The 19,698-nt window shown below is 43.5% G+C and overlaps 1 protein-coding gene across 2 annotated transcripts in view; it reads right to left on the bottom strand.

Moving 5' to 3' along the window:
• The window catches only part of RAB38 (RAB38, member RAS oncogene family), a 150,994-nt gene extending 136,132 nt beyond the window's left edge, over positions 1–14,862 (bottom strand). Inside the window, exon 1 of one of the 2 annotated variants that reach the window (XM_064577119.1) lies at positions 14,546–14,862. In XM_064577119.1, the coding sequence (XP_064433189.1) occupies positions 14,546–14,747 (202 nt within the window). In that variant the 5' untranslated portion in view covers positions 14,748–14,862. The remainder of the gene's footprint in view (positions 1–14,545) is intronic. The other variant, XM_064577118.1, reaches the window with a different exon arrangement.
• Positions 14,863–19,698: the final 4,836 nt, after the last annotated feature.

A 19,698-nucleotide genomic window follows, 5' to 3' on the forward strand; every position in this document is an offset into this window, starting at 1 on the left:
GCAAGATTTAAGGTGATTTGAACTATTTGCCAACAGTTATAAATTGGACGATCTCTAGGGGTGCCTGGGTGGCTCAGTCGGTTAAGCCTCTGACTCTTGGTTTTGACTCAGGTCATGATCTCATGGGTTGTGGGACTGACCTGGTGTCAGACTCTGAGTTCAAAGGAGAGTCTGCTTGAGATTCTCTCCCTCTGCCCCTCCCCCCACTCACTCGTGCATTCTCGCTCTCTCTCAAATAAATAAATCTTTTTTTAAAAAATTGGAAGATCTCTAATAAGACAGATATTGGATTGTCTTGAAAACTCAGAGCATTTAGAATTACAAGGTCCACATCATATGAGTCATGTTTAGGAGGTAGTTCACTTAAGCTGACTAGTACCAAATACCCAATTTTAAAGGGAAAATAATTTGCTCAGATGCCATTCCTTTTGCATTGTCGTATACCATGAAAACACTGCCTTAAATTTAAATGTGTTTAACTGCATCCATTTAATAGAAATAACTCTAACAAAATATTTTGAATTTAATGAAATTGATATTATTTTATTTTAAAGAAACCGTTGCTACTGATCCATTTTTCTTATGGCTCTTATAGGCTCTTACAAATGATGACTTAGGATCCCACGTTTCTTTATTTTTGCATCAAAATACTCTTTGACACATTGGGCTTGTTCTAGTATATCCACCTACCTGCAAGTAGAGTTTTATAGAGAAACAAAATGTGAGCCAGGATTGTGGGGAAGCTGTGTTCCCATTTCCTAGGGAAACAGGGAGCAGTAGCTTGGGTGGTCCTAAATTGGGACATATTTTTCAGAGAGAAACTCATCAAAAGATGAGTAAGAGCTTGCCAGGTAGAGAAGAGTTCATTTACTTTACCCTCTGTGCTTCTAAGGGATTTTCAAAGTTGTACACCTTGATCTGCAAGTTAAAGACAAATCCTCAGACTGAGGTCAAGATCCTACCCAAAACTGTGCCTTGTCTGGCTCTCCTTCGAAGTTCTGCTTCTTGCTTTCATTCACACTCACTCCATGGCACCCTCCACTCCCACTGGAATAGACCATTCCCTTACTGTCTACCTAACTAAATCCTAACTATTCTTCAAGGTTGTACCAAGCCCTACCTTCTTGGAGCTTTCTGACTAACTTGGCCCCACAGTCAACTCTTTCCTCCATTGTACTCACCTAGCACTGACTGTATCATTTGCTCACCCACTTATGCAGGCCCTCCCTGCCTTGGACTGCTTTTTATGTGCTGCAGATCTCTGCAGCCTATCTCCCTGATTGCACTGAGCCTCCTTGAGTCCACTGTTGAATTACTCAAGTGCTGTTCCCTTATGTCTCCATAGCACACACACTCTGAGATGTCCCTGGCTACGCTCACAATGAACTTGCATGGTAGAAGGGGACTATAATACAAGTACTTGTTATGTAATGAAACAACAACTAACAGTGATTTCTTATACATGAGGGGGAACCCCAGCAGGGAGAGGAGTGAACTGAATAAAGCAAGATCTTGATTTAACTCATTTATTTTCTCTGCCTACTAAACTCCTGCTCATTCTTAAGATTCACTTTGAAAAAAATCTGTCCCCAATTCAGAACCACCCAAGCTCTTTCTGCCACTTCTTTAGTTACCCCATTTCACCTTACTACTGATTGTCATCTCTTAGAGGCAAATCTTACCTCTATTTAACAAGACGGTAAAGCTAGATGCAGTGTATGGAATTAAGCGAAAGTGTGCAAGAGTAAGATGACATAAAAAGTAATAATCGGTTTTTCAGGTGTCCAAAAACAATAACATTATAGAAGGAAGATGAATTGTAGTGACTTTTTAAAATAAATTTCAAATATTCTAATTAAATTCTATATTTATATTTAAATTTCAGGCTGTGTCGGGGGGGTGGGGAGAGAAACAGAGACAGAGATAGAGAGAGATAATTAGTACCCCAGTATCCCAGACTTTTTTGTCAGAATTTATTTTGACTGAGGTCCAACACTACTCAGCTTAGAGGAAATAACTCGCTTGAATAGAGAATAATGTAATGTCCAATACTGAATAGTGGGAGGGAATGAAATCAAGTCACAGAAGAGAGGCTGGCATGAATCGAGATAAAACAATCAGCATCCCACATTATTAATTAAACTAATTACAACTTAAATACCTAACAAACAACCTAAAAATATCTCCACTGAACTACAAGCTCAAATGTATTAAGAAAAAGGTATGTTTGAATTACTTAGCATTTGAATTGCTTCTCAGCCTTTTGGCTAAGATCAAGTGAATTACTTAGCATTTGAGACATCACCTCTAAGTAACCTTCAAAGATGCTTTCATAAATAACTCACAAGACAGTAAAAAATTCACGAGTTATAACACTTTTACAAATAACTCAGAAGTCCAGGACTCAGGACTAGACTCTAAAGGTTTCACTCTTAAAGAATTTCTGGATTCTTCTAGAGCTGTAATTCCCAAAATGTATATCAAGGTGCTCTGGGATGTGTCAGTGAACTCACAGGGGTGCAATAGGATAAATAGGATATTTTAAAATTTCAAGGCAAACACAGTGGCACTCAAGCTCAAACACCTCAGAAACTACTAGCTTGAGATAGTTCACAGTTTTAACATTAGACCATGCTACATTCCTTCTAATGCAATTGTATCTTTTTGAAACTGAGGTTTTCACAGTTTGTGTGATAAAAAGCCAGAGTCATATGAAAATCAACATGAATCAGGAAATGAGAATGGTGATGTCTACTCTCTCTCAAAATTTTGAGATGTTGTTCCATGGCCCAAAGGCACATGTATTCCAATAGTAAATAATTATAGTTCTTAAAAATGAAAAAAAAAATAAATTTGTGTTCCAATTTTTTTTTCGAATGGCTACTAAGTTATTAGAACATGATACTTATTGAATTGTTTGGTGCTAACTATTTAATAAATAGAACTTGGGGGGCACCTGGGTGGCTCCTTCGGCTCAGGTCATGATCTCAGGATCCTGGGATAGAGCCCTGTGTTGGGCTCCCTGCTCAGCAGGGAGACTGCCTCTCCTTCTCCCTCTGCTCCTCCCTCCACCCACCTCCTACCCCAGTTCATGCTCGCTCGCTCTCAAATAAATACATTAAATCTTTATTTAAAAAAAAAGACAGTTGTTACTAAGTCAACCTAACCCCATGGTCTCAGCGGTGATGTGTGCAAAGAATTTAGCTCATTTAATTCTTAGCTCTATCCAAAAGTATAAAGCTTCAAAAAACAATAAATTATTCCTTTAAAATAAATAATGTATATCTTCTAAATGCAACTTAATCTCGGGAATGTGGAAATGACTGCACTGTTGTATCACACTCAGGAAACGGTAGAACGTAGTCAGAAAACAGCAAACAAGTATCAATCAGTTCCTACCCAGCACTATCCTTCACAACCTGTATGAATTTTGAGAAGTGTTATGTGTTTTTTTTTCCTTGACTATGTGTTTTCTAGCTTGTCTAAGCATAGTTCTCTCAGTTCTGTGATGGGGCTTGTGACAAGACCTACCAGATCCACTCATTGTAAGCAATAAATGAAATGATACATAAAAACACATTGTACCATGCCTGACGCTCCATAAAGGGTGGGTATTAATAACACATTACATTGTAGGGAAAAATAGTCTTCCCAAGAAATAATTTGTCAATTTCCTTTAAATTTTGCCCTACAAATTAGATTGCAAATTGTGTGGATCCCTCCCACTACGAATATTTTCTCTGTCCACATTAGGCTGAGGAGATACATAAGAAGCTAAGTTTTTCATTGCTTTTCTTTAGAGAGCAGTTTTGTGCAAGGCTGATGAGGAAGAAAGGTTAAATAACATATCAGGCTAAAAGAGACTGCAAAAAGTAGGCACTCAGAGCAAAAAGAAAGAATTCTGATTTCTCTCAGATATTTGAAACTATTGACTATCCTCTCCTAAAATTCTTTCTCCTTTGCTTCCAAAAAACCTGCCCTTGCTTGGTTTTCCCCCTGTGTAGTGTCTTCTCCTTCTCTACCTCTTTGCTGACTCCACAGTCATTTCATTAAATTATGTCACAACTTGTGGCAAGGTCTGCTAAACCACACCAGGGTATCTGGAAAGGTAGGCAATAACTCTTTTTTTTTTTTAAAGATTTTATTTATTTATTTGAGAGAGAGAATGAGATAGAGAGAGCATGAGAGGGAGGAGGGTCAGAGGGAGAAGCAGACTCCCTGCTGAGCAGGGAGCCCGATGCGGGACTCGATCCAGGGACTCCAGGATCATGACCTGAGCCGAAGGCAGTCGCTTAACCAACTGAGCCACCCAGGCGCCCGGTAGGCAATAACCCTTAATACAAGGCTAAAGAAGAAGTGCTACAGGGAGAAAAAAAAAAGTTGCATGATATTCAAGGGAAGAAGAATGAGAGAATTAGGGAATTCTGTAGGGGAGTTGCCCTTCTAGTTGGATCTTAAACATTAGATAGGATTTGGATATGTGGAAATAGAGGGAAGGGTATGTGAACCAGCAAGAAGAGCAGGAGGAAAGGTACAGAGGCAACGAACATGGGGTGTGAACAAGGAAGCAAGAATTCAAATGGCCAAATTTTCAGCCTCATAATGGAGCAAAGGAAAATAATATTAGGGATTTTTTTTTTAAAGATTTTATTTATTTATTTGTCAGAGAGAGAGAGAGAGCACAAGCAGGGGGAGCGGCAGGCAGAGGGAGAAGCAGGCTCCCCACTGAGCAGGGAGCCCGATGCGGGGCTCGATCCCAGGACCCCAGATCATGACCTGAGCTGAAGGCAGATGCTTAATTGACTGAACCACCCAGGCGTCCCAATATTAGGGATGTTATTTGAGCCAGACCGTGGATGTCTTTGGGTCCTCCCAGTCCCATCACCCTCTCTTCTTCATTGCATGAATTTCCAGAGGGTTGGGTGCCCACTAAATTCAATTACTTTTGTGCCTCAGTGCTTAAGACTACACCAAAACATCTAGTGTTAAAAAATCAGCTTTTAATTCTTCAAATCTCATCATTAATAAACCAGAGATGCCCGCATTCTGGTTCCATTTCTACCATTAACTAGATCTAAAACCCTGAGAAACTAAAGCAAACCCACTATTAGAGCATAGCTTTCTCTTCTGTAAAAGAAACCATTTGGTTTGATGAGCCATCAAGATCTTAACTCTAAACATTACCCTTCAAAATTATTACTTCATCTAATGTATCAAAGTATCATAAAGACAGCTTTGCCATTTGACCTCCAAATGAATAACACTTCATTCCAAATTATGAGGACTTGGTTAAATAATGAAGTGCAGCTTTTAAGAATGGTCTTTAAGGTCACTCCCAGTTTTTACGATGAAAAAATGAAACAGAATGCCACCTTCAGAAAAATGACTACCATATTTATCAATTTTACAGTGTATACATTTTTAATACATTAATATTCATAAAATTATGAAATCTTTCAAGCATAAACAAATATGGGGGGTTTTTTGTTTTGTTTTACTGGAAAAATTTTTAGGTCAATGATATATCTGGGAATTGAAGCAATGATGAAATAGTTGACTAGAAAACTTGAATGAACAAACACTCACTGAGAACCCACTAACTACCAAGAACTATGCTGGGACCCAGGGTTATAGACTGGGAGAAAAAGACATTCCACTGCAGTAGTAGAAGGCTTCTAACCCAGGACAAGCATGGTTATTATGGGAGCAGAGAAACAGCACCTCCCATGGGTACATGGGCTCAATAGACATTTCTTAAAGGAGGTGAGATGGGTTGAGTGACCAAGAATCCACAGGAGTCATCTAAGTGAAAAAGAGGAAAGTGTATTTAGCCAGCAACAATCATACGAATCATAACACAGAGGGGGAGATAGGTGAATTGAAGCCACTGTAAGATATCTGGAATGGTCAAGAGTCAGAGGTATGAGAGATGAGACTGGAATGGCTGACCTCAAACTTCACGGTAAAATGTTTAGCCTCTAATTCTGAAAGTGATGGGGATCCACTGAAGAATGCCAAACAGGAGACTATCTGACTGGAGAATGAGGCCATGCTCAAAAGTCTCACCTCCATGGATTACAAACCAATGTGGGGGAAAGCTTGAGGAAGGGACGGGTGTTAGGAAGCTGCTACAGTGGTCCCAATGAGTCATGAAGAAGACAAGGCCACTCATAGAGGGATAAGACAGAGTTAGCTTTCAAGACAGAAGACAGAATTTGATTAATACCTGTGAGTAAGAAACTAAAAGGAGTGGGGACTGGTGGAAGTTAAAATCCGAGTTTTTTTCAGAGAATAATTTAAGATCATATCGTTTAATTAAATTTTCAAACAGCTGAAAAAAAAATAGTGGAACTCAATAATGTGAAATGCAGGCTATAGTCACAGTCTTGACCTTGCCAAGTTGGACACTACTCTAGTACACCAACCTAGAAGATGAGGATATTGCCTTGATGGAATAAACATGATTTCCACCCCCAGGAAAAGCAGGGCCAGCATTTCCCTCTGGGAGTTTCCATCTCAGAATCAAGGAAAAGAAAGAAAAAAGTGGGGGGGGGGCAGGACAGTTCTTAATGACTTGAAAGCTTTGCAGGATTCCCCAGAGTGAATCATCAGAAGAGGGAGAGAAAGGGCTCTAAGCCTTTCTACAAAGCAACTACTCTCAAAAACTTTTCAGGTGAGTGATGACTCCAGTATCAAACCACTTTCACTGAGCAGCCACTATGTACCAGGCACCATATGCTACTTAGGCTTGGCCCAGTTTCCTCACCTCCAAAATTGGAAATAAGAAGACCTATTTGTCACAATCACTGTGGTGTTTAAATTGCAAAAACTGCCTTGGCAATCAATGTAAGCAGTCACCTTTAACCTTTAGCTTAGCATATATGTCCTTTCATGGTTTGTCTGCTGCTCCCTCACCAACCCCCCCTCCCTTGTTGTAACCTGTAGCTATGCCAGATTACTGCCGGCTGCACCGTGTCTTCTCACCTCCATGCCACAGCTAGCTAGGGTAGGTGTCCTGTTTTGACTTTCTTTTAGCACCTGACACTTCCCCTTCAGAACACTCGTCAAAACAGTGATTAAATAATTATCTGTTTTAAATATTTTTATGTCCCACCAGACTATCAGATTCCGTAAGTGCAAAAATTGATCCATTTTGTTTATCCCTAAGTCCCTCTGCTTATCAAATGAATGAATACATTTTCTCAGGCAAAATCTTACACCTCTCAAATGCTCAAATTTTAAAATGACTTTTTAAATAAAATTCAGTAAAATAAAACAATAACAAATATTTAAGTACCACTTCAACACTCAATGACAATAGCTGTATTCATGACAAGCCACAGTGACATGGATCCTGGGTTTCCTTTGGACCTGGTCAGGCCTCAAGGACTCCAGTCACTTCCTACTTGCTAGGACCCCACCAACCCCTCCCTCAATGGCTCTATGACTTGAAATCTGTCCTCTTTCTAGCCATCAGCCCTCCTATCACCTTATCTCTAGTGTTTTAATTCCACTTTCATGATATACATAATCTATAGGCAATGGGGAGCCACCAAGGTGATGTTCTGGAAAGATGAACTTGACCTTGGTACATATAACAACTGAAGGAAGAAGAGACTAGAACTAGCCAGGTGGCTATTATAGAAGAACAGGGAAGTAATAATAGTGCTGTCCTTGGTCTAGAGCAGTGTCAAGAGAAGCATAATCACTATCTGACATGGTGGGTCAAAGAAGAAAATATGGCAGAGGTTTCAAGTCCAAGTGACTGTGGGAAAGGTATATACCAAGTCCAGTGAGTGGGGAAAGATGCCTAGTTTAGACTTATAAATAGCATCCTTTACTACTTATCATTAAGAGGGGTGATTGTGGATGTTCTCTGTACTCCTTTGTTGTTGTTATTGCCGTTTTCTTTTCTACTTTCCAATTTTGCTACATTGAGAATCTATTACTTCACTAATAGAGAAAAAACAACAATCTTTGTTTTTTCATGCCACTTTGCTATGACATATTGATCTTGCAATATATGTGAGAGCTCATAATGGAGATGGCCAGCAGGAAGATCAAATTATAGGTCTGAAGGTCATGAGAAGTCAAGGTTAGATGCACATTTTTGGAGTCGCCTGCATAAAGTTTAAAGCCATGGGAATGCATAAGATCATCAAGAGAAGGAGCCAGAATTGAAGAGAGCCAGAGGATGAACTTCTGCCTCAAGCTGTACAGCCCTGAAATCACTGATTACAGGGAGTAACCAGTGCTAGGTAAGAGCATTGGAAATATCCCATGAGCTAGAGGCTTTATCCCACCTGCTCAGTTTTAAGCTCAGAGAGTGGATAGATGTGGTGCAGGCAGGACCCCCTCCACGCCACCAGAATATTTTGGAGTGGCCTATATTGATACAGTTCATTCACTGTTACAGTAATTTACTTTGGTGCCACCATGCCCACTGAACCGTGAACTTCTTGAGGTCAGGAACCAGGTCATGTTCAATTCTTTACCCGTCTTTGTCTAGATTCTAGAACAATCTGTAACATATACTGGCCATTTCATATATATCTGTGCTGAAGAAACCAGCTGCCCACCTGAGAGCTGTTCTTCCCCATCCCATTCTTCTCTCAAATGACTTAGCTTTCCTTGGTCAGACTGCTATGTACTCTCCTGTCAGAACTAGTCCTCTAAAACCTAGATGAGTGGACGTGTCCACATGCCTAATGCTCATGTGTCTGTGACAGAGAGTCTACTGATCGCCCTGCAAAAAGCCCCGGGGTGCTTTGCCCACACATCATTCACCCTACTTAGAAAGTTCCCCATCTTGCTCCGTGTACACACTGCTTACCTCTAAGCACAAACCATGTTAGTCCACATGGTATTTAGAAAATCTATAATTAGCCAGGCTAGAAACAAAGCAATAAACTGCCCAGTAGAGAGTGGCCCAGACTTGACATGCATTTTTATTTTTTTATTTTATTTTATTTTTTCCTTGACATGTGGTTGCCAAATTTAGCTCTTTCTACATTTATAGATCTATTATGTTGACATTTAAGACCCTTCTTCTAAAACTCCTTGGAGAATTACAGTCTTTTAGAAATAGACACTGCAGAGATAGTCAAGTCCAAAACCCACCCCCCGTTGAATTTTTATAATGCAGAAGCATTTTATAAACCCTGAAACAACACAGCACTGTGATCCAGATGAATCTCATGGCCACTGGGGTGGGGACTCAGTGTCCTGGGGCTCCTGACTCTAGGCCCAGGCTGCCTCCCCATCGCTCTGCCTGCCTGTTGGATAATGTCCTCCAATGTTTCTTTGTTGCATAGCTTAGGCAGGGAAAGTTAGCATCGATGTGTCCTGAGGGAAATATTTTTCCTCAGCCACTTTCCTCCTCTGCCACTTGCTAACTCTTGCAACCCTGGGCAAGTCCCTTACCTCTCTGATTCTTGTTCTTCTCTAATATAAAATAGATTCAACACCACCTGATCTGTCTATATCCTCAGCGATGCTGGGCAAATCTAGCAGGAAAACGTATGTGAAGGTAGTTTGTAATAACAATTAAGAACAAGAGTAATAGCTAACATTTATTCAGCTTGTATTATGTGTCAGGCAGGCCCAACTTCACATGAATTACCTCATTTCATTCTTTTAACAACTCAAAGGAGCAGGTTCTGCTACTGTCCCTGGTTTACAGACAGGAAACCAAGGCACAAACATTTAAGTGACTTGCACCAGTCCCAAAGCTGGCAAGGGAAGAAGTTGGAATAAACTGCCCCATACTACCTGGGCACACTGAAAATACATTAGAACTGACAGAAACTGCAAGAGATTACATAATCCAAATATGTGATATCACAGGAAAATAAAACAAGAGCCTTTTTATAGATGAGGCAACTGAGCTCTCATGGCTTGCCCAACATCAAGCAGTATATTTTTAAAATATATTTAGATTATGTCTAAAGGCACCTGGGTGGCTCAGTCAGTTAAGCATCTGACTCTTGATTTTAGTTCAGGTCCTGATCTCAGGGTCCTGAGATGGAACTCCATGTCAGGCTTGTGCTTAGCAGGGAGTCTGCTTGAGATTCTCACTCTCCCCCCATGCTGCCCCTCCCCCTGCTCTCATGCACTCTTGCTCTCTCTTTCAAATAAATAAATAAATCTTTTTTTAAAAAAAGAATATGTCTAAAGTATTTTATTTTGGGGACACCTAGGTGGCTTAGTTGGTTAAGCATCTGCCTTCCGCTTAGGTCCTGATTCCGGAGTCCCTGGATCTAGCCTGCATTGAGCTTCCTGCTGGTGGCTGGTCAGGGAGTCTGCTTTTCCCTCTACACCTCACCCCACTCCTGCTCTCTCTCTCAAATAAATAAATAAAATCTTTAAAAAATAAATAAATAAAGATTTATTTATTTGAGAGAGAGAGAGCAAGAGTGGGGGAGGGAGAGAGAATCTTAAGCAGGCTCCATGCCCAGCATGGAACCTGACGTGGGGCTCGATCTCACAATCCTGAGATCATGACCTGAGCCAAAATCAAGAGTCAGATGCTTAACCGACGGAGCCACCCAGGTGCCCCCAAACTACTTTATTTCTAAATTGTGGGAAGTAGAGCAAAGCTGTTAGGAAACTGGGTCCTGGATTCCATGGCCAAATTTTAAATTTCAACACTACCATTTAACCAGCTATGTTACTGGGGAATTAAAAATTGGAGAGTCTCAAATGTGAACCTTTTGTTTACTTTTTTTCCTGATAAACCTATTTTAAAAACCCTATGGCCAAGAATCAAATTTTCAGAAATAGATTTTCATTCTATTTCCTCCCACTACCTGCACAGCCGTTCTGATTAATATCCAAAAACATGTTAGAAATAGGAAGGAGAAGGCAAGGATAACTTGAGGTAAATCTAAAGAAGCAACACCTCTAAAGGGGAGGAGAATATAACCCCATGTGGGCCAACTGTGCCCCAGGCACTCACAGGCCTGTGGTCCTGAAGAGCGTGGCTTGATTCCAAGTCACACAGAACTGTATTAATCCAGCTCTTCCACTTAATAGGTAGGTGGCCTTGGGCCGAGTGACTTAATTTCTCTTGGCACTATCAAGAGCTCTGGAACCCAGAGCTGACCCAGCTGCTCCTCTATGATGGAATCTTTGGGATTCAGGGCGATTGCCACTCCCTGTGAGCTTTGTGGAATTTACCATGTTGGTTTTCAGGCCTACTTCACAAGCCCTGAGAGGTATTAAAAAAAAAAGGTGGTTTTTTTTTTGTTTTTGTTTTTTTTTAAATTAAGTAATCTCTATGCCCAATGTGGGGCTGGAACTCATGACTGGGAGATCAAGAGTCGCATGCTCTATAGGCTGAGTCAGCCAGGCACCCCCTGAGAGAGATTTTTTGGAGTCTTCAGGAACAGACTGGCCAAAGTGGCTATAAGAGATATATCATGGAATTTAGTTGGACAAATAGGCCCTGAGTTGGCATTGAATCAAATGAATACCAAAAATCTAATGAGCAAAGATTCCTTCTATAGCAGATAGATCTGATATTCTATCAAGACAGGGTCTGTCCCCTCTATCTCATCCATACTCCTGACCATCTCAAAGTGAGGCTCACCAGTTCACATTTTAGCCTCACCTCTTCTTTCCACACACACAGCAGAGTTGAACCCAAAGGAGAGAGAGAAGCATTCCTATGTCTGGACAGACAGGCTGATCTGAAGGTGCTGTAAGGTACACCTAGCTGACTAGAGTCTGAGTGGGCACTTGAGATTGGATTTCATATGCATTCACTCCTCACAGGGCTACCTATGTAGCTTGAAACATGTCACCACGATGCTCCAATCATCTTTTCCACAAGGGCCCAACTTCCCCACAACGAGTGGTGCCTGATCCCAGCTTCTAACTCAGCTCACGGGGTCTCTGGGCTGGAGGCTGCCAAAGACAGGTCGCCACTGAACATCAGAGCTCTGGGAAAAAGAAGTTCCTTATGGAGATGCTACAGGCCACTGTATTCATACAACCGACTTTCCAAAGCTCCTCAGATTTCTTATTTACACAGACTTCTGTTGCTATAGCCTCCACCGAAACTTCAGTCCAGAACCACGGCTCAGGAGGCATTTCTTTTTTCTTTTTCTTTTTTTTTTAAGATTGTATTTATTTGCTTGAGAGAGAGAAAAAGCACAGAGGGAGATGGAGAAGCAGACTCCCCACTGAGCAGTGAGCCTGACACGGGGCTCTATCCCAGGACCCTGGGATCATGACCTGAGCCAAAGGCAGACGCTTAACCAAATGAGCCACCCAGCTGCCCCTCAGGAGGCATTTCTAAACTTGGGACTTAAACTGCTCATGACAGCATGTTGTACTACAGATAAAGCTGAAAAATGGTGCTGGGCATTTTGGAACAGATTACAGGTATAATACAGGACTCATCATTTATTATGACTTAGTTAGCACGTTTATCCTGTCCTTCTTGCCTACCATTTATACATGCTAGTGTAACAATAATCCTTGCAGTTCTCCTAGACAGTAGGTACCATCACCTTTAGCTGGCATTTGTTGGTTGCCCATTTCTCATTTACTGGGAGAAAGCATTATGCCTATAATTTATAGATAAGGCACCTGAGATCAGGAGGTTAAGGAACTTGCCTAAAATCGACCAGGACATGGGTAAAACAGGGATACAGTCAAAAGTGGTTCAACTCTGGAATTTAGACTCTTAATCACTATACCTTTCTATCTTCTCTGTTAGGTGAGGACACGGAGATTCATAGACATTCTCTAACGTGTCTGAGGTCACATCCTTACTTGCATTTGACACAAAAGTCTAAATGACAGCTACATCCCCTTTGAAACAGTAAGCTCCTTCTAAACTTGAGTCCTGGATGCATCCGCGCAGCCAGAAGAGTTTTCAGACGCGAAAACATGCAACTACCGAAGTGCAGAGACTCGCAGTGGCTTTTCTAGATGGAAAACCCAGTCAGATAGTGGCTGATGGCATCACCCGCTCTCTGACAGTCCCTGTGCCACTGGAGCAGCTGAAGATGAGCCCACGTGTAAGAACCTGTTCACATGCCAAAAGTTTTATCATAAGACTTGGCAGCTTATGATTAAAGAGGCACCAGAATCCCCAGAAACAGAAATGCCCTTTCAGGAATTTTCCACATTTGTTCTTGCTTCGAGCCATGATCAAGTGTTTCCTGTCAAATACACCAGCTAAAAAGGAACCTATTTTCTGAAAGAGAAGTGGCTGGTTTGGGTCCAGCACTTGTAAAGGTTCCTGGTACCACAGACCACGAAACAGTCGGAGGTGAAGTGGCACTGTTCACAGAGAATCCCAGAGGACCTGAAAACTTCAGAGCAGGAAGATTGCTGAGCTGCGTGTGCAACCCCTTTCCACTTAACAGGGATGCAGCTGAGCTGAAGGGACTTGTCTGAAGCCACTGGGCAGGTTGGTGAGTGGAGAGCCAGGACCTATAATGAGGGGTTGGACATGCCCAGGTTGCAAACAACTTCAGTCTGAGGACTCACTCTTGGAGAAGACACACATTTGTCTCACATTTGCCTGACTCCCCTGCCCAACTTGGGGGACATACCCTCAGAAGCAAATTCTAGTTTCAAACATTGTAATGAAGCTTCTCATTTCCCAGATCTCTCAGTGAAAACTTTAAGGGCAAATCAAGAAATCTTATGGCTACTGTCATAGACTCTTTGACAGAAGTGCCCCTAAGGTAGGTGCACAGGCTCTTTTTTTTTTTTTTAAGATTTTATTTATTTATTTATTTATTTATTTATTTATTTATTTATTTATTTATTTGACAGAGAGAGAAAGAGAGAGCACAAGCAGGGAGAACGGGCTCCCCGCTGAGGAGGGAGCCCAATGCGGTGCTCAATCCCAGGGTCCCGGGATCATGACCTGAGCCCAAGGCAGACGCTTCACGACTGAACCCCCAGGCGCCCCACAGGCTTCTTTTCATAGACCACAGAGAGCCGGAGAGAAACATAGAAATAATACTTTGCCCCCAATACATACATACAAAGATCCTTGGCTTCCTCAAAGCTGAGAACCTCAAACTCGCTTGACTGAGAGGGGGGCAAGAGTTGGAATAAACTAAGCGATTAACAAGAACGATGGGTAAAGCCCCTCTAGCCTGGAACGCTCCTGGTTCCCGCTGTTAACCGGTCTAAGGGCTTCCCCCTTGGTGGCTGGCAGGACACTAAAGGCCGCGTCACCGGCCGCGTCGCCCACGCCCGGAAAAAGAGCTGGAGACCGAGAACTCCAGACACTGTCTCTCTGGGTCCCTGGAGAGGCCCGCACTGGGTCCGGAGATTCCCAGGGGAGGGTGGGCGAGGGAATTCAAGCAACAACCCCAGCGCGCCGGGGAATGCACTTGAAGTTTCAGCGAGAGAGAAAAACTTTTGTCTTCTTTGAGACCAAGTTTCCAACCCACCAGGAAAAAGTCTGGTGCGGTGCGGTGCGGCGCGGCGCCCGGGACGGGACCGCAGCCCCCTATGCCGGGACTGCAGACCCGCTGCGAGGCCCTCCTGCCCTCGCCCCTCCCCGGGTGCTCACCCGCGATGTCCCAGAGCTGCAGGCGCACCACCGTCTCCGGGTCCCAGTGGAGCACCTTGAGCGCGAAGTCCACGCCGATGGTGGCCCGGTAGTGCGAGGAGAAGTTCTGGTGCACGTAGCGCTTGATGATGCTGGTCTTGCCCACGCCCAGGTCGCCGATCACCAGCAGCTTGTACAGGTGCTCTTTGTGCGGGGCCTGCATCCTGGCGGGCCGCCCGCGTGCTGTGCCGGACGGGGGAGCGCAGCCGTGGCCTGGGCGGGAGACCGACTCCGGGAGTGCGAGTGCGGGCGCCAGGGAGAGGAGCGGCGGGGCGGGGGCGAGCTCCGGAACTCCTCCCCCGCTGCCTGGAGAAACGCCCAGACAGGCGCCCAGGGTTAATCCTGTTCCTTTCCCCGGCCGCGCGCTGCCTTGGAAGGGGGTGGAGACGGGAGCGTCTCCCGGGATTGGCAAGTGGGGGGCTCGCGTCTTAATGCCTGTTGCAAAGGTAATTCGTGCAGCACTTTACAGTTTCCAAAGAACTCTCCTCGCCTGTGATCCTGAACACGAAGCTTTGAGGTGTGGGCTTTATTTTCCATATTTTCTGTGCGGGAAAACTGCGTGTGGAAAAGTTCAGTGCATTGCGGGAGATGAAAGGGACAAGCCGGGGGAACCCAGGGCTTCAGAGCTCACAGCCCAACCCCCAGCCCTCACTGTAGGGAGAGCTTGGAAGAGAGGCAGTTGACAATACAATTTCAGGAGGCAGGGTAGGGGATTGGGTTCCTTATGCCCTGGTTTTTTGAGGTGAGTGGCCCTGGGCAAGTCATTTGACCTTGGGCAAGCCTCAGTTTGCTTTCTTCCTCAGTGACCTGATAATGGTGATCCAGACCTGTCACCTGCGTTGGAGGGAGAACACTGAGCACTTCCACACCTATTCAACAAGGGGGACCATGGGACTGAAAATGCAGAGGTCATCCTTGGCTTTTAGCCTTCTCCTCTCTTATCCTAAAAGCTCTGGGCAACATCGAAAGACAATTTCAATAACTAGTCAGATTATTTTAAGTGATAACAATAGCAAGTATTGGGACTCCTGGGTGGCTCAGTCGGTTAAGCGTCTGCCTTTGGCTCAGGTCATGATCCCAGAGTCCTGGGATGAGTCCCGCATTGGGCTCCCTGCTCTGTGGGAAGCCTACTTCTCCCTCTGCCTGCTGCTCCCTCTGTTTGTGTGCTCGCTCTTTCTCTCTCTCTTTCTGACAAATAAATAAAATCTTTAAAAAAAAAATAGCAAGTATTTATCCAGCACTTGCTATGTGCCAGTTTTTATACATATCACTTTATTACCCTAGCAGTATTAAAATTGATACCATTATTCTTCCCATTTTACAAAGAAGGAAACTGAGGCCTAGACATTTTAAGTAATGTACCCACTATCAAACACTAATAAGGAAAAAGCCAAATTAAAAGCCAATTTTCTGAGCCAAAGAGGGTTTTTTGTATGTTTTTTAATGTATTCTTTTAACCAATATATATCTGTGCTTGGGATGATACAGAAATAACACAAAGATTCCTGGTCTCAAAAACTTTACCTTCCTGTGGGTAGGGGCAGACAAGACAAACAAAAATAAATAAGTACAATTTGTAACGTATTAGTCGGTGATAAAATAAGGTAGGGGAGGGGCACCTGGGTGGCTCAGTTGGTTAAGCGACTGCCTTCGGCTCAGGTCATGATCCTGGAGTCCCGGGATCGAGTCCTGGCATCGGGCTCGCAGCTCAGCGGGGAGTCTGCTTCTCCCTCTGACCCTCTCCTCTCTCATGCTGTTTCTCTCTCGCTCGCTCTCTAAAAAATAAATAAAATCTTTAAAAAATAAAAAAATAAGGTAGGGGAACAGGTATGAAGAATTGGAATGGGGTTGGGCTTTTAGGTAGGGTGGCCAAGAAAGGCCTCTCTGAGAAGAGAACAATTCAGTAAAAACATCAATTTCTGAGGAAGTGGCATGCAGATCTAAGTGATGAGCATCCTGTACTAAAGTGAGTCATTTTGTACCAGAATGTGCCAGGAACTGAGCAACGTCCCCATTATCTCATTTCAACTTTCCAACTGTATCAGGAAGTATTTTGTCCAGTTGATAGATGAGGAAAGCAAGACAGAGAATGGCTTTCCCAAACCCACACAAAGTGTTAAAACCGGGATTCCAATACAGGCTTGTGTGAAACAGAGAAGAGGAAGTTCGGTGGGCCCACTATCTTTCTGTCTTCATCTGACACTGCACATGCTATCCTTCAGCCTCCACAACCCCAGCTGCCTGCCCTGGATAAATCACATAACCTCTATGGAGCTCAGTTTCCACATCCACAAAATGAAAATAAGGATATCTACCTTCTAGAGTTGTTGGTATAAGTAGAGACTATATAATAAGATGCTGAGCCTGTAGTAGGTGCTGAATGGCAGTTATTAATAGCAAATAAGGGACAAGCTTTTCACACCATGTTCTCTGATATAAATCCTGGGGACCGGCATCATATCTTATCAGCTTTCTATCCCCCCCAGGGGTAACTCAGAAGCTTTGCTCATAAAGGGCACAAAGGGAAGGTGTGCAGAATTGTCCTGGTTTGTGTTTTATTGAATGCTCAGATAGGTAGACATCCTTCTTTGGTTTCCACCCATGCAGGGACACACCAGGCAGATTATATCTAACGACTGAACCAAGTATTCACCTGTTTAAAGTATTGGCCAACACTCTGGCTTCATTTTGCAGGGAGCAGAGTTCACAGAACTGAGAGGTCCTAGGCCCTTCTTAGAGCTTGAAAAATGAGCAGTAAGGTCAAAGACCCTCGCCAGATCTAAAATCCTGGCTCTGTAGATCTGAAGACAAGTTTGGCCTGGGCAAGGAGCTGGTGGTAGAAACAAGGAGGGGGTAGAAGTTTGAGACATAATGTGAGCCAGCCCTCACTGTTATGCCTGACCCAACTGTTTCACAGGCCCCAGCCTGTTTTCCCAGCCTTGTCCCAGCTGAGTCATCCCCACCCTCACCTGCTCTCCTCTGCTGATTAGGAGCATGTTGAAGCACCAGATGGTGAGATTTATTGTGTAGGACAGGCAGACCAAGACCTGGGTTTTCCGAGACCAGAAGCTTATAAAATTGTGTGTGGGGGGGTTGTGTGGGGGGGTGGTCTTTAAGCAAAAAAAAAAAAGCAAAAACAAAATGAAGGAACAGGACCTGCCCTTGATCTTAGCCAAAAGGCCGAGAAGCGATGAAGGAACAGGACCTGAAGCTTCAGCCTCCCTGCCTCTCCTGGAGGCAGGATCCCCCTGTCAGGGGCAGTGGGCAACCAGAAAGAGCAAGCTCCCTGGCTAGACAGGAAGTATTGCAATTTGTTTCCAGAGTCATCCATTTAGGTCTCCTGACAATTCTTCACAGCAGGAAAAAATTACTCTTGGTTGATATTTTTTAAATCTTTTAGTCTAAAGCGGCTCGGTGAGCTTGCCAGGCCAGCAACTCAGTGAAATCCCGAAAGTCCCCAAGTAAAATGAGGGAAGTGGGTTGCAAGATCTCTGGAGCATACTGCTGACTCACATGTCAGAACTCTGGGCCTTTTAGACACCTTCCGGCAGGAGTGATGCCCCAGAGGATTCTAATCATTCCAACAATGGCACCACTAACCGAGCTGTGGTGTTGTCTATCCTGCATTCCATCTGCTCCCCCCACCCAATTAAGACATTAGGGAGAAGACTGTGGAAGGGTCATTTCAAAACAAACATCATACCACGGTTCTCTTCCAGTTTCAGGGCTGCGTTCTCTCCTCAGCTGCAGATTTGCCCCCGATATAAGGGCTCTCCAAGAACATTTTTTGGATGGCAAAACTTTCTGTGCCCCCTTGCTTTGCTTTGAACTTTTCTTCCCTCAGATCTAGGCTGCAAGCAGGGAGCCAGGAAGTTGAGAACAGAATATCAACTCGATTCAGGCTAGGGTAGCTTTACATGAAAAGGACATTAGCCAACAGGTCGAACATCCTTGCCTCCTATCCTCCCTCTACCCCCAGATTATGAAACTCCGTAAGAACCCATCTGTCCCGACCTGAGAATCCATCTGCCTTGGATACCTTGGGACTATCCAGAAGGATGCCTGGCTTTATCCTGACAAGCCAGCTCTCCTTCCCTCCAGAGAGAATGGCGGGGTTGTGCCATGGGTTCCTCCCAGCAGCCACACTGCACCATGGAGAGCCGTTTTCCGCAGAAACTCTTAAAGCATCTCTGGCGATGCTTTGATATCCTTATTACCCTCAAATTGCTACACCACAGTACACCCTCTCCTGAAGAACAGGAAGGGAGGTGACTCAAGGCTGTAAAAGCTGCACGAAAACACAAAGCACTCAATTCAGGCATGGAATGGCATTCCAGAAAGTACCGAGTTAGATTTCTCTAGGTCTCCGTTCCCTTGCTATCCAACGCAGGTGCATATTCCTGCACGTATTCAGTGGCAAAACTAATTAAAACAATTGGAAATTGCTTTTCAAACATAACCGTGAAGCCCGCATGTTTCCCTCCCAGGCTGTTGCATTAGGTGAGTCTCTATAAAGTTACCTTATTTGCTTTCAGCAATAAGAGAGCAGTAGGGAGTTATTCACTAGTTCATATGGTTCTTCATGATTGCTCTGAAGAATTACTTAAATGACTTCAAGATAGGGTACCAAAGACTCTGTTTGGGGAAAGGTAAGGTAATTTTTCTTCAATTAATGCAAGCAGTATATCTTCTGAAAAAGGCCTGTAAAAGATTACCATAGAATTTATCATCCAAACCGGGACTCTTGAGAGTGAAAGGAGGATCTATTAATAATTACACCAAACCACAGAAACAAGCCAGGGCTATCCAAAAGAATGTTTATTCCTGAAGTAGAGGGCTTAGAGCTTTCAAGTGAGATCCACAACCAAGAGTGACATTTGAAAAATCTCTTAAATTATCATTTTAATAAATAGTTCTGCCAAGTTAAGGCTGAGCTAATTTCTCATTCTCTTCAAAGAGTCCCCTTTTTACCTACTAGCTTGTCAGAAGCCTGTGCTGACTTGCAATGGGAGTTATATCCACTATCAACTCAGGACTGAGCAGGTATCTGGAAGTAGGCAACCATTTTCACATTATTTGGAGAGAGGCCAAGATGGATTCTGTGTGCAAAGTGC

The sequence above is a fragment of the Mirounga angustirostris genome, unplaced genomic scaffold, assembly GCF_029215605.1.
Source record: "Mirounga angustirostris isolate CCGP_5_RB_7025 unplaced genomic scaffold, mMirAng1.0.hap1 SCAF_13, whole genome shotgun sequence".
NCBI classification, from domain to species: Eukaryota; Metazoa; Chordata; class Mammalia; order Carnivora; family Phocidae; genus Mirounga; species Mirounga angustirostris.